We start from the raw sequence: 12,839 nt of genomic DNA, 5'->3' as shown, positions 1-12,839 counted from the left end.
GTTCCTGTATGGTCAGTCCATTGTCTAGCATGAGCTGTGCCATTTTCTCATGAAAATGGTCCCAGTTTGCTTTATTTGTGTTGTAAGTCCTCGTTGTCCGTTCAATGTCAATTTCTTTCGACCTCTCATGTCCGTCCTCCGTTTGGATCTCGTTGTGGTGCGAGCTTGTTAAGCCTTCTACTATTTGCCATTCCTCCACCAAGTCAAGCATGTCCGTTGTGCAGGCCGTCAGGGTGATCCGGGCAATTCTTGCGCCCGGGTAGCCCCTCATGTTCTTCACTCCTCCCACGTATGGTTCCTGGAGCAAGGCTATGGCTACCTTTTTCTCCTTAGCCTCCATGAGTAGCTCCCCGGTCGCAAGCTGGCACCGTTGTAAGTTGGCTTGGACGATTTTGTAGCGGTGATTGTTTACCGGGGCCACCTTAGCAATAAGCTACTGTAGCCCGTGCCAACTCGTCTCGCCTCTTTCGAATCGGACAGTCCACGCTGAACGCATTGTGTGCCCGTTGGTCCATCTTCGCTCTTACGCAGTTTCTGCACTCAGGCTGCCCCCCGGCCAGCATATCCGCACATTCTGCTCTCATGTGCGATCCTCCGCTGCACAGGTCCACCGCCTCCACGCACAGACGCTTCCCATGCCCGAAACCCAGTCAGCGCGTGCACTGAACAAGCGGTGATTGGTCCTCGACCCTGATCCGCTGCATATCAATACGCACGCTACCCTGCTCAACTGATCGTCTCCAGATCCTTGGGGAGACACTGATTATCGTGTGCACGATATGTTGGTTTCGGGCTCTTCTCCTGTACCTAATCTCAACTCTATCCTCCTCCTTGTCAAGGCCCTCAAAGATCTCCTGGTTTTGTTTGCGTAGAGCCTTCAGAATGTCCTCGTCGGTGTGAACGGCGAGGACATTCCTAAGGATCAGCATTGGGTCTTTGTTCTTCATGTCCTCGACATGTAGGCCTCTACCTTCCTTTTCTATCTTTTCTCGCATTTTGTCTCTTTCCTCCTTCGTCTTGAAACCCAGTATAACTTTCCTATCTTTAGCTTTGCGCACCTTCTCCACCTTGATCCATCCTTCTTTAGCGTCAATGGTGTTCCGGACTCTGTCCAACACTTGCTCTCCAGTTTCCATTTCGTCTTGCGAAGTAATGACCGCAGAGTGCAGTGTTGGACTGGTTTCTCCTTGGCTCCGCCCCGAGAGCACCTCAGCATAGGTCCTTCCCTGGGCACCCACAGCTATCACCTCCTTAAGTGAGTCCAGCTCCCCCCGGCTACTTTTTAGCAGTTCCATGTGCTGGTTTTGCTGATGTCGGAACTCCTCTTGTCCCTTTTTGTGTTCCGTAAGGGCTCTCTTATGCTGCGTGATATCTTCGCGGAGATCCAGCATAATTTTGTTATTCTCCGCAAGAAGCTCCACTTGTTTGCTCATTTTTGCTATGAGATCTGAGCTTTGGGACCAGTCCTCACCTTCAGCCTGCCGGGGTGCAGCAATAACAGTTTTTATGGGTTCAGCTGTTCCCTCCTTCGAGCCCCCTTTGGTCCCTCTCGGTTCGGATTCCGCCTCCTTAACTAGCTTTATTTTTATCTCCGTCTTTAGATTCCGACTGTCTTCCAAGTTCTCCCTGGCTTTTTGTAGGCAGGCCCTTGCCTCCGCCGTGCGATTTGGATATTTCCTTTTCGCTATTTGTGGTGGCGTCACCACAAAAGTCTTGTTTGTGGTCATCTGCTGGCTATCCAACGGCTTAGTCGGGGTTTTGTGTATGGAAGGACCTGCCTGTGCCATTATGGGTGCTTCGTTGATGTATGCGGCCTCCCGATCTCCTATACTTCTCCTTACATTCATATCTGAGTTTCGCTGACTTTCTCCAGTCTGGCTCTTAATCGGGGTCCTCATTCCGAACATGTCAAGTCAAAAGTCTCCCGGTATAAGGGATCAGGTCAATAGAGCACAAGTTGTCGGTTTGTATAATTTGTAAAATAGAACAATGTTAAAAAGCAAAAAACAAACGCTCACGTTTACCAACTTAATCTTAATTTTTATTTTGATATTCTTGTGGAGTCGCAGACTCCAACGTTCTAGGTTTCTTCTGTAAATCACCTTATTAGTCAAAAAGTCAAAAGAGACATTCAAACAGAATGTTCAGAGTTATTAATAAGGATAAAATAAAAATAATATAATAATAAAAGTTCTTTGACTTGCGTTTTTTCAGTGTTTGCGGTTCCGGGCCACTGCTGCTGCCGCGCACGTTCCCTCCAAGTTGAGTCGCTCTGGTACAGCTAGAGGTCTTAAGTGCTCACGGTGATGTGCCTCACCAATCAGCTTCCCAAGTAACAAATAACGCTGGCGATCACTGTCGCCTCCAACACTTTAGCACTTTGGTGTCACTATCACAGTATCACAAGGGGTGAACACTCTCGGCTATAATAGTGCGAACACAATGGCGAGCGGCGGCAAGCGGCGCGATGCGGCGAGCACTGGCGACGACAGTGACGCGCACCCAAGTGGCGCAAAGTGGCGCGCTGCGGCGAGCGGCCAGTGGCGAGCACTGGCAAACTGGGGCGAGTGGCGCGATGCGGCGAGCCTTGGCGAACCACGGCGAAAGGCGCGGGCGAAAGGCGCGATGTGGTGAGCCTTGGCGAAATGCGGCGCCACGCGGCAGCAACGGCATAAAACGGCGCGATGCGGCGAAACTCGGCGAGACGCGGCGCGATGCGGCGAAACTCGGCGAGATGCGGCGAGATGCGGCGCGAAGCGGAGAGATGCGGGACACTCGGCGAGTTGCGGCGCGCAGCGGCATGCAGCGGCGAGCAGTGGCGCGATGCGGCGAGGGGCGAACCGTTCTATCAGAGCGGATGGCTACCTCGACCGACCGTGGCGACCACTGGCGAGCGACTGTGGGTTAGGTTTTTTTTTTTTTTTTTTTCTCTCTTTTTCTCTTACTTACTATACTTATGATACTTTTACAATACCGCAAGAACGTATCTTTATGTGTGTTGCTTACTAACTCTGGGAGGTTCTCTTCCTTGACCTCTATACCAAGCCTATGCTCTACGTCGCATCCATCCCTGGCGAAAAAGGGGCAGTCGAGAATCAGGTGGACTATGGTCTCTTCCGCATTTAGTTCACAGAGAAACGACGGACTATCCCTGCTCTTAAAACGGTGCAAGTATGAGGAGAGCCCGCCGTGTCCCGCGAACAGCTGTGTTGTCTGGCTGTTTCCTTTTTCTTCTTGTTGGGGATTGTCTCTTTACATGTGTTTGATATGGCTGTATTTAGATTTAGTATAGTTTTTTCTAATTGTGATATGTTACTTATTTTGTCAAATTCTTGTGTTGTGAGATTGTCTTTATGCATAATTTGGAGCAGTTTCTCATGAAATTGCTCCCAATTTGCTTTCTTAGTGTTGTATTGTCTTGTTGTGCGTTCTATATTTACCCCTCTTGATGTTTCCGGATTTATGCCGAAAGTAATGCCGTTGTGGTCCGAGCAGGTGAGTCCTTCGAGAACTTTCCACCCATCGACTACTGCCGCCTTCCTTTGCTGGGCTTCTATAAGAACTTCGTTTGTGGCCTGCTCGCTACGTCGGAGGTTCGCCTGGATGATTTGGTAGTGGTCACAAAAAAAAAAGAAAGAGGTTTGGTTAGGTTAGGTTAGGTTTTTTTTTTTTTTTTCCTCTACCTCCAAATTTATCGGAGCCTATGTTAACTGTTCAGACATTCCAGTTCCCGCTTGTGCTACAGCTCGTACTTCCATGCCACATACTTTTTCTTTCTTGTTTACTTCTCTTTCTTGCCATCGGGTTTCCGACCCATCAAATTATTCGAACTAACTTATTGTCTATTATACTATTACAAACTATTATTTCTTAATTTACATTCCGGCCTCTATTACCACTCTCGTCTATCTTTCAAGCTGTCCTCTATTGCCATTCATCATGGTTAGGTTAGGTTAGGTTAGGTTAGGTTAGGTTAGAGGGGGCCACCAATATGCTGGAGGTCCTAGCGAAAGCTAAGGCCTTCATCAGTCTTGCTGAACTCGGCCTTGAGTCGGTTAAAATAAGGGCGACGATGACCGGCTCCAGAATGTTGGAGGTGGGCGGCGAGCACCCCGAGGCCACTGCCGATCTCTTGGCCGAGAGGCTGAAGGTGGTCATCGGGGACCAGGCGGAGGTCACGCGGCCAACAAAGCTCGTGGACCTCAAGGTCACGGGCCTTGACGAGACGGTTGGCCGCGAGGAGCTGGCCGTCGCCTTGGCCAAAGTGGGTGGCTGTGCCTCTGACAAAATAAAGATCGGAGGCATCAGGTCAAGTGCATGGGGGCAGGGCTCGGCCCTCGTAAGGTGCCCGGCGGTGGCTGCAAAGGCCATCGCTACTGCGGGCAAAGTCCCAGTTGGGTGGGTGGTGGCCGCCGTAAAGCCGGTGGAGGCCCTGCCCATGCGCTGCTACAAATGCATGGCGCTGGGCCACACCAGGGCTCTCTGCCCATCGGAAGCGGAGCACGGCTTAAAATGCTTCCGGTGCGGTATCGAGGGTCACCTGGCGGCCACTTGTGAGGCGGTGACCAAATGCGCGGTGTGTGCCCAAGCTGGCCGCCCGCATAAGCACAGAATGGGGGGATCAAACTGCATCCCCCCGACGGTAAGAGGGAGGACCCCAGCGGCCAGGGCCATCCCAATTCAGAGCCGACAGGCCAGTGAGGAGCTCGTGATGCAGATGTCCTGATGCCAGCACGCCTGCATTACGAGCTCCTACAGACGAACTCAAATCACTCCGCGCGCGCACAGGACCTGTTCATGCAGATCCTTGCGGAGTGGCGCATTGACGTGGCAGTGGTTGCTGAGCCCTACTCCGTCCCTCCTCAGCAAAACTGGGTCGGGGACACCGAGGGCTTGGTGGCCGTCGTGGTACCCGCAGCTGGCACCCAGCGCATCTCCCTCAAGGAGAAGGGTGCCGGCTACGTGGCAGTGAAATGGGGAGAAGTAGTGGTGATAGGTGTCTACTTCTCCCCAAACAGGCCCCTCAGGGAATTCGAGCAATTCCTGGGGGGCTTGGAGCCCGTGGTACAGAGAGCATCACCGGCTCAGGTGGTCCTGATGGGGGACCTCAACGCCAAGTGCGCGGCGTGGGGGTGTCCCATCACAGACCAGAGAGGGGCACTTCTGCGGGACTGGGCGGCAATGGTCGGCCTGGTTCTGCGTTCGATGGCAGGGGGGGTCGATAGTGGACGTTACGTTCGCTACTCCTGCCATCGGCGCCCGTATTGGTGATTGGCGCGTCCTAGAGGAGGTGGAGACCCTGTCCGACCACGCCTACATTCGGTTCAGGGTCTCCAAGGCGCCCCTTGGGCCTCAGACCCGGACGGCGGGTGAGCGGGGCGGAGACTTCCCCAAGTGGGCTATCTCCCGCCTCGACCTTGAGTTGGCAGAAGAGGCTGCCATGGTTCGGGCATGGAGCGCCGATCCCCTGAACACCTTGGGGGGTCGATGAAAGAGCTGTCAGGTTCCGCGAAGACCTGACAGCAATATGCGACGCAGCCATGCCGAGGGCACGCCGATCCGCGCACAGACCGAGGGTCTACTGGTGGTCGCAGGACCTCGCGGAACTGCGAACCGCCAGTGATGCCGCCCGCCGTGCCTTCACCAGGTGCCGAAGACGGCGTACACGGGTGCCAGGTGAGGAGGAGAGGCTGCTTGCTGAACTCCGGGCAGCGAAAGCCGCCTTCCAGACGGCCATCGCGCGGGCCAAGGACTCTGCTCACACCGAGTTCTTGGCCTCGCTAGACGACGATCCGTGGGGGCGCCCGTATCGAATGGTACGGGCCAAGCTCAAGATGTCCCCCCCCACTGAAGACTTTGAGCCGGGGCTACTGGCCGCAGTGGTGGAGGGCCTCTTTCCACCCAGCCCGCCCTTTGAGCCACCGCGGATGGCGCCACCTACGGTCGAGCCCGAGGTGCCCCCTGATATTCCCCCGATAACGGGCGAGGAAATTATCCGGGCGGCGGGTCGGCTAAAGGGATGCCGAAAAGCACCTGGCCCAGACGGAGTGCCGGGAAAGGTGGTGTTAGTAGCCACCAAGCACCTGGGGGACCGCCTCGTTAGCCTAATGGACCAATGTCTGGCCACGGGGCGGTTCCCTCGAGCATGGAAGGAGGGCCGCCTGGTCCTCCTGCGGAAGGAGAGCAGACCGGCGGACTCCCCTTCCGGGTGGCGGCCGCTTGTCATGCTGGACGAATCCGGGAAGCTCCTCGAAAGGATAATTGCTTCCCGGATCGTCTGCCACCTGACGAGCGAAGGGCCGGATCTTGCGGAGAACCAGTTCGGGTTCCGGGTTGGGCGATCCACGCTGGACGCCCTATCCGTTCTGAAGGGGTTCACTGAAGATGCGGCCAGGAGAGGCCAGGGAGCCATGGCGGTGTCTCTAGACATTGCCAACGCTTTCGGGTCTCTCCCCTTCGGAGTGATAGGGGAGGCGCTCCGTTATCACAGAGTGCCCTTCTACCTCCAGAGGATTGTAGAGCACTACCTGATGGACCGGGTAGTGCTCTACATTGGAAGAGGGGAGAACGGATGGCCAGGGCGGTAGCCTGCGGCGTTCCGCAGGGTTCCGTGCTAGGGCCCCTACTTTGGAACGTTGGCTACGACTGGGTCATCCGCGGGAGAGTGCTGCCTCGGATGGCGGTCGTCTGTTACGCAGACGATACGCTCGTTGCTGTCCGAGGCACCACGTATGAGGAGGTGAGGAGGATGGCGGAGGTGGGAGCCACTCTGGTGATCCGGCGCATCGAAGCGCTGGGTCTCAAGGTGTCCCTTCCGAAAACGGAAGCTCTCTGCTTCCGAGGGCCCAGGTGGAGGGTGCCACGAGGGTCTACCCTGCGCCTGAATGGGGAGGCCGTCGATGTGAAGGCCCACATCAAGTATCTGGGCCTTACCCTCGACGGGAAATGGGAGTTCGGGGAGCACTTCCGCAGGTTGGCTCCCCGACTCGTAGGCGCGGCGGGAGCCTTGGGGCGGCTTCTGCCCAATGTAGGCGGACCGAATGCCCCCTGCAGACGCTTGTTTGCAGGGGTCATTCGAAGTATGGCCCTATATGGGGCACCAATATGGGCAGAATCCCTTACCGCCACCACCAAAGCGTTGCTACGCAAGCCTCAAAGGGTGATGGCGGTAAGGATGGCCCGGGCCTACCGGACGGTGGGCTGGGCAGCGGCTGGAGCTTTGGCCGGATCTCCCCCCTGGGAGATTGAAGCGGCCGTGCTCGCCGACGCCTACAAGGCGAAAGTGGAACGCAGGGAACGTGGCGAATCCCTGGCTCCCGAGGAGCTGGCCCGGGCCCGAGAGGTCCAGAGGGAAGAGGTGCTGGAGCGCTGGGCGGATGAGCTAGTGGAGGCTGAGTACGGCCTCCGCACGATCGAAGCCATCCGCCCTGTGCTCCAGGATTGGTGTCGGAGGGAACACGGGTCCCTTACCTTCCGCCTTGTGCAGGTACTGTCCGGGCATGGCTGCTTTGGGCGGTATCTCCATAAGGTTGCAGGAAGGGAGGCGACGGCGTCGTGCCACGAGTGCGGCGCCGATGAGGACACGCGCAGCACACTTTCGAAGTGTGTACCGCCTGGGCCCAGCGGCGCCGCACCCTGATGGCGGCGATCGGTGGCGACCTCTCGCTCCCCAGCGTCGTGCAAGCCATGCTGGGGAGCGAGAGCTCTTGGGAGGCCGTCGCCTCCTTCTGCGAAGAAATCATTTCGCAGAAGGAGGAGAAGGAGCGGAGCGCGAGAACGATCCCCTTGCGCACCCGCTCCGGCGCAGACGGTTGGGAAGAAGGCGACGACAATTCGCCGCCATTCTTTCCTAGTGGAGTCGGCTAGTGGGGATGGGGCTCCCCTTCTAGCCAGAGCGACCCACAAGGGTAAGGGGGAATCGAGTATTCCTGATCCCCCTCACGGAGAGGAGGACCCGGTTAGACCGGGCCGGCCAGAGGGTGTCGTGGTGTCTTCCAGTGCTCCCATGACACCCGCATACTTGGCTGGTTAGGGAATACCGTGGGTTTTTAATGGGTAGGCCTCTCCCCTTCCTTCCTTCCAATTGGAAGGAAGGAAGGGGAGAGGAGAGTCCCATACACCCCCTGCATCGTCCCCACGGTGCAGGGATAGTGCGTAACGCATTTTCCCCCCGAAAAAAAAAAAAAAAAAAAAAAAAAAAAAAAAAAAGGTTAGGTTAGGTTAGGTTAGGTTAGTTAGGTTAGGTTATGTTAGGTTAGGTTAGGTTAGGTTAGGTTAGGTTGAGGGAAAATTCGACCTGACTGAGGGAAAATTCGACCTGACTGAGGGAAAATTCGACCTGACTTTTTGGCTTGCTTCTTGGTTTTGCTCGAATTTTGTCCTTGCCGGTGCGTTTTCGCTGCTTCTTTTATGCTCATCGCCTTCTGCTTGAGTTACTCGACATTTTGGTTCTTTTCCCGTGTCTCTAGCTTCTCTAGAACACTCAAAATTAATTTTTGAAATTGGGGCCCAAAACGCTTCACGTTTTGCGGTTGTAATTTTGAAAACACAAGTTGCCATTTTTCTTTCAAAATTCTATAATAAATTTTTGGTGTAGTTTTTGTAAATTCTTTTTATTGGGGAATACTTGAAAATAGTAGCACTATCCACTGTTGTTTACCGAATAATTTTCGAACTTACCATTCGGAAGTTATTCGGTGAAACGTGGATTGCTATTATTTTCCCATAGGCGCAATAACAATTTTTCATAAGTTTGTCGGGGACTTTGAAAAATTATTGTGTCTAAACCACAACGGTCCGGGATTTGATAGTTAGTGGGTTGGATAGGAGGTAGTTTGCGCCGCCTAACGGCACCTCGCACCAACTCCTAGCTATCTTAGTCTCGTGGGAAATTGGCCAAAAGTACCAACTTTTTGATAAGTTGGTAATTTTGGCTGGTTCGCACTTGACCATTTTGAGTTAGGTTTTGCCCTTCTGGCAAAACCAACTTGGTAAGGGGGGGTTTTTATAGGCGGGGAGGGTAAAGAGCCCGGGGAGGGCTCCGTGGGTGTTCCAATTTTTGGAATCCCATAAAGGGGGGGTAGTTATGGGGAAAGACAGTTCTGGGAAGGGGGTTGGCTCCAACCCCCAGAAGGACCTGTCTTTGGGGGGGGGGAGTAAGGGGGGAGGGAAGACCAGCTCACTGGTTAACCCTGCGCGTGGTGAGCGCGCTGCCCCCAGCGGTAGTTCCCGCAAGGGGAATTTTGCAGTAGATGCCGGCACTTATCGGCTGGACTTCCCAGTTCTTCGTTCCCACTCGAAAGGAAATGCAAGGACTGCGAAAGGGCTGGGAGGGGAGGACGGCAACAAGCAGAGCCCCGCCATGCCTGTCCATATGTCGGATGCGTCCGACTCGGAGGAGGAGGGCGCAGCATCGTCTTCTCGAACGGTGCTTGGGACGGACCGTCCAGAGGTGTTCCTCGGGGACTCCCCAAGTGGCAGTCTTTCGAGGAAACGGCCAACAAGCCCGGTGTCTGTGGGGCCTGTCGCGCCCAAAGTTGGAACCTCGCGTAAGGGCGACAAGCGCCCTGTAACGAACAGCCACTTTCTGGCTGCAGCTGAAAGCACTTTCGAGGAGCGAAGCGCTGACGCTGCCAACGAGGACTTGGACGAAGGGCCGGGCTACCGCCCGAGCTACCGCGACCTGGGAGGGGCTCATGAGAGCAATAGAGACGAGGTGCCACACACACCCCAGGCGCAAACTAAGGAGACCCTGGCAGCAAAGGCACTCCTGAATGTGGCCACTATCCAGGCCGAAATCAAAAAGAGTGGTCACATAAAGGGCACCACTTGGGGAGCCATTAACAATGCCGCCGCCGGAGTTATTGACGCAGTCGAGGCGCTGCGCACGATCACTCCGGCCGAAGAGCACCGCCGTCTCCGCGCGGATAATGACCGGCTTGCTAGAGAGCTGGACATTGTCCGCGCGGAACTAAGGGCCTTTAAAATGGCCTTTGAAAAGTCGCGAGCAGGTACTGCTAAGGTGGCCAAGGAGACGGCGGGTGCTGACCTCAAAGAGGTCATAGACGAGCTGAGGCGCGATCTTCGGGTCTCTCTTGGCGGGATGATCAATGCCCGCCTGGGTGAGCTAGAGGCGCGCCTCCCGCCGGAGCCGGTCCTGAGACCTCCGCTCGCAGCTGACAGGCGTCAGGAACCACCTGCTCGTCCGAGAACACAGCCAAACCTGGCTGCTGGCGCCATGCGGGAGCCGCAACCCTCACCTATGCCTAAAAAGGCAACGGCAGGGGCTAAGGCAGGGCATCAGCTCAAAAAGGCGGCAACTACCCCCAACTCCCAGCCCCAGCCAGGGAAGGAAGTCGCGGGCACACTGATGGGGGTTAAAAATGGGCCTATCCGGGGCCCACAAACTCAGAGTCAGCCGGTGGCCGGTATAAGCCGACAGGAAGAGCCGATTCCCAACACCACCTTCGGGGCGGAAGCGCCCTGGACAAAGGTGGTAGGCCGAAAGGCAAAGGCGGTGAAGGGAAAAGCCCAGACTCCTGCCCCACTTAAAGCGCCACCAACGAAGGCGCTAAAAATTGTGACACCCCGCACTGCTGCGGTGGTGCTCACGATTAAGGAGGGAGCCACAATGAGCTATTCTGAGGTTCTGGTGAAGGCCAGAACCTCTATCAAACTAGCTGATGTGGGGCTGGAGTCGGTCAAGGTCAGGACGACCATGACTGGCTCCAAAATGCTGGAGGTGGGGGGAGAAAACCCCGATGCGAGCGCCGACCGCCTAGCAGAAAAGCTTCGGGCGGCCGTGGGCGACTCTGTGGACGTCACCCGGCCCACCAAACTTGCTGAACTAAAAATCTCCGGCATGGACGAGACGGTGAGTCGGGAGGAGATTGCCGGAGTCTTGGCGGCAATCGGCCGTTGCACTCCCGAAGTGGTGAAGGTGGGGACGATAAGGGCAGGCCCCTGGGGGCAAGCCTCTGCCCTCATTCGGTGCCCTGCCGTGGCCGCCAAGGCCATTGCAAAGGAGGGCAAAGTGGTCTTGGGGTGGTCCACAGCCACCATAAAGCCGGTGGAGGCCCTGCCCATGCGCTGTTACAAGTGCATGGCGCTGGGCCACACCAGGGCCCTGTGCCCCTCAGAAGCGGATCACGGGGCCAAATGCTTCCGCTGCGGCAAGGAGGGCCATCTGGCGGCGGCCTGCGAAGCCACGCCGAAATGCGCAGTCTGCGCGCAAGCAGGCCGCTCGCACGCACACGTGATGGGGGGACCAAAAGTGCTGCCCCCCCTCGATCAAAAGTAAGGCCCCCTCGACCCGGGCCCTACCCAACCGTGGCAGCCAGCTGGCCGGTGAGGAGAACGTAATGCAGGTGTCTTAATGCCAGCACACCTGCATTACGAACTCTTGCAGACGAATGCCAACCACTCGGCTCGTGCTCAAGACCTGCTCATGCAGGTCCTAGCCGAGTGGCGCATCGACGTGGCGGTTGTTGCAGAGCCCTACCTCGTTCCCTCCCATCCAAACTGGGTTGGGGATACGGAGGGCTCTGTGGGTGTGGTGGTGCCGACTGCAGGACTGCACCGCCTCTCCTTGAGAGAAAGAGGCGCCGGATATACGGCAGCCAACTGGGGAGAGGTAGTCATCATTGGTGTCTACTTCTCCCCTAACAGGCCCTTCAGGGAATTTGAGCGTTTCCTGGGGGCCTTGGAGCCGGTAGTGAGGAGAGCATCACCGTCTCAGGTGGTCTTGATGGGGGACTTCAATGCCAAATGTGCGGCTTGGGGTTCCCCTGTCACAGACACGAGAGGGGCACTTCTGCGGGACTGGGCCGCTTCGGTCGGCCTAGTTCTGCAGAATATAGGACGCGCTGACACCTGCGTCCGGCAGCAGGGGGGGTCGATTGTGGACTTAACGTTCACAACCCCTGCTATCGGCGCACGTGTCAGTCAGTGGCGCGTTCTGGAGGAAATGGAGACCCTGTCTGATCACCTCTACATAAGGTGCAGGATCTCCAAAGCGCCCCTTGGGTCGCGAGCTCGGGTGGCAGATGGAAGAGGCGGCATTTCCGAGATGGGTGCTGTCCCGCCTCGACCGGGATCGGGCGGAGGAGGCTGCGGTGGTGCAGGCATGGGCCGCTGACCCTCCCCAGTCTCTGGGAGTCGAGGAAAGAGCCGTCAAGTTCCGCCGAGACTTGACGGCAATCTGTAACGCCGGAATGCCCCGGGCGAAAAAGTTCGCCCCCAGAGAGGGAGTGTACTGGTGGTCTCAGGACCTTGCGGACCTGAGAATCGCCAGTGACGCTGCCCGACGCGCGTTCACCAGATGCCGCAGACGGCGGATCCGCCTGCCTGGGGAGGAGGAGCGCCTGCTAGAGGCTCTCCGAGCGGCTAAAAAAGCGTTCTCGGCGGCCATCTCTCGGGCCAAGGACGCCGCGTACACGGAGTTTTTGAGTACTCTGGATGCCTACCCCTGGGGACGCCCGTACCGAATGGTGCGGGCAAAACTGAAGGTGGCCCCCGCCACGGAGGACTTCGAGCCGGCAGTCCTGAGCGCGGTGGTTTCAGGCTTGTTTCCAGAAAGCCTTCCGTTTGAACCACCGCGCATGGCGGCACCAATGCAGGAGCCAGAGGACCCCCCTGAAGCCCCCCCAGTAACGGGGGAAGAATTGTACAGGGCGGTCAGCCGGCTCAAGGGGTACCGCAAGGCACCAGGACCGGACGGGGTTCCCGGCAAGATCCTGCCGATCGCCCTGAAGCACCTGGGGGACCGGCTCTGCGCGCTTTTCGACGATTGTCTAGCCGCAGGGAGCTTCCCTAGGTGCTGGAAGGAGGGGCGCCTCGTC

At 56.8% G+C, this 12,839-nt stretch overlaps 3 protein-coding genes across 3 annotated transcripts in view; 2 read left to right on the top strand and 1 right to left on the bottom strand.

The window, feature by feature from the left end:
* The first annotated feature begins 4,725 nt into the window (after positions 1-4,725).
* On the top strand, positions 4,726-5,491 carry LOC141433032 (uncharacterized). The gene is made up of 2 exons (XM_074094862.1): positions 4,726-5,157; positions 5,213-5,491. The coding sequence occupies exons 1-2, from the start codon at positions 4,726-4,728 to the stop codon at positions 5,489-5,491; spliced, it is 711 nt and encodes a 236-aa protein (XP_073950963.1).
* A 5,883-nt stretch (positions 5,492-11,374) lies between these two features.
* LOC141433030 (uncharacterized) lies at positions 11,375-12,750 on the top strand. Its single transcript, XM_074094861.1, has 3 exons — positions 11,375-11,942; positions 12,004-12,647; positions 12,709-12,750. Exons 1-3 carry the CDS (start codon positions 11,375-11,377, stop codon positions 12,748-12,750), a joined length of 1,254 nt encoding a protein of 417 aa, XP_073950962.1.
* A 41-nt stretch (positions 12,751-12,791) lies between these two features.
* The window catches only part of LOC141433029 (nuclear pore complex protein Nup133-like), a 4,917-nt gene continuing 4,869 nt past the window's right edge, over positions 12,792-12,839 (bottom strand). Inside the window, exon 6 of the mRNA XM_074094860.1 lies at positions 12,792-12,817. Within this exon, the coding sequence (XP_073950961.1) occupies positions 12,792-12,817 (26 nt within the window). The remainder of the gene's footprint in view (positions 12,818-12,839) is intronic.

This window comes from Choristoneura fumiferana, chromosome 11 (genome assembly GCF_025370935.1).
Source record: "Choristoneura fumiferana chromosome 11, NRCan_CFum_1, whole genome shotgun sequence".
Taxonomy (NCBI): Eukaryota; Metazoa; Arthropoda; class Insecta; order Lepidoptera; family Tortricidae; genus Choristoneura; species Choristoneura fumiferana.
Note: the sequence above shows the minus strand (reverse complement) of the source record. Positions and strands in the feature narration are given on the sequence as shown.

Coding starts and splice junctions, on each gene's coding strand:
- LOC141433032 (XM_074094862.1), top strand. CDS start 4,726: ATGCCAGCACGCCTGCATTACGAGCTCCTACAGACGAACTCAAATCAC. Junction 5,158..5,212: donor CCATCACAGACCAGAGAGGG/GCACTTCTGCGG, acceptor GTTCGATGGCAG/GGGGGGTCGATAGTGGACGT.
- LOC141433030 (XM_074094861.1), top strand. CDS start 11,375: ATGCCAGCACACCTGCATTACGAACTCTTGCAGACGAATGCCAACCAC. Junction 11,943..12,003: donor TGCTATCGGCGCACGTGTCA/GTCAGTGGCGCG, acceptor CATAAGGTGCAG/GATCTCCAAAGCGCCCCTTG. Junction 12,648..12,708: donor ACCCCCCTGAAGCCCCCCCA/GTAACGGGGGAA, acceptor GCAAGGCACCAG/GACCGGACGGGGTTCCCGGC.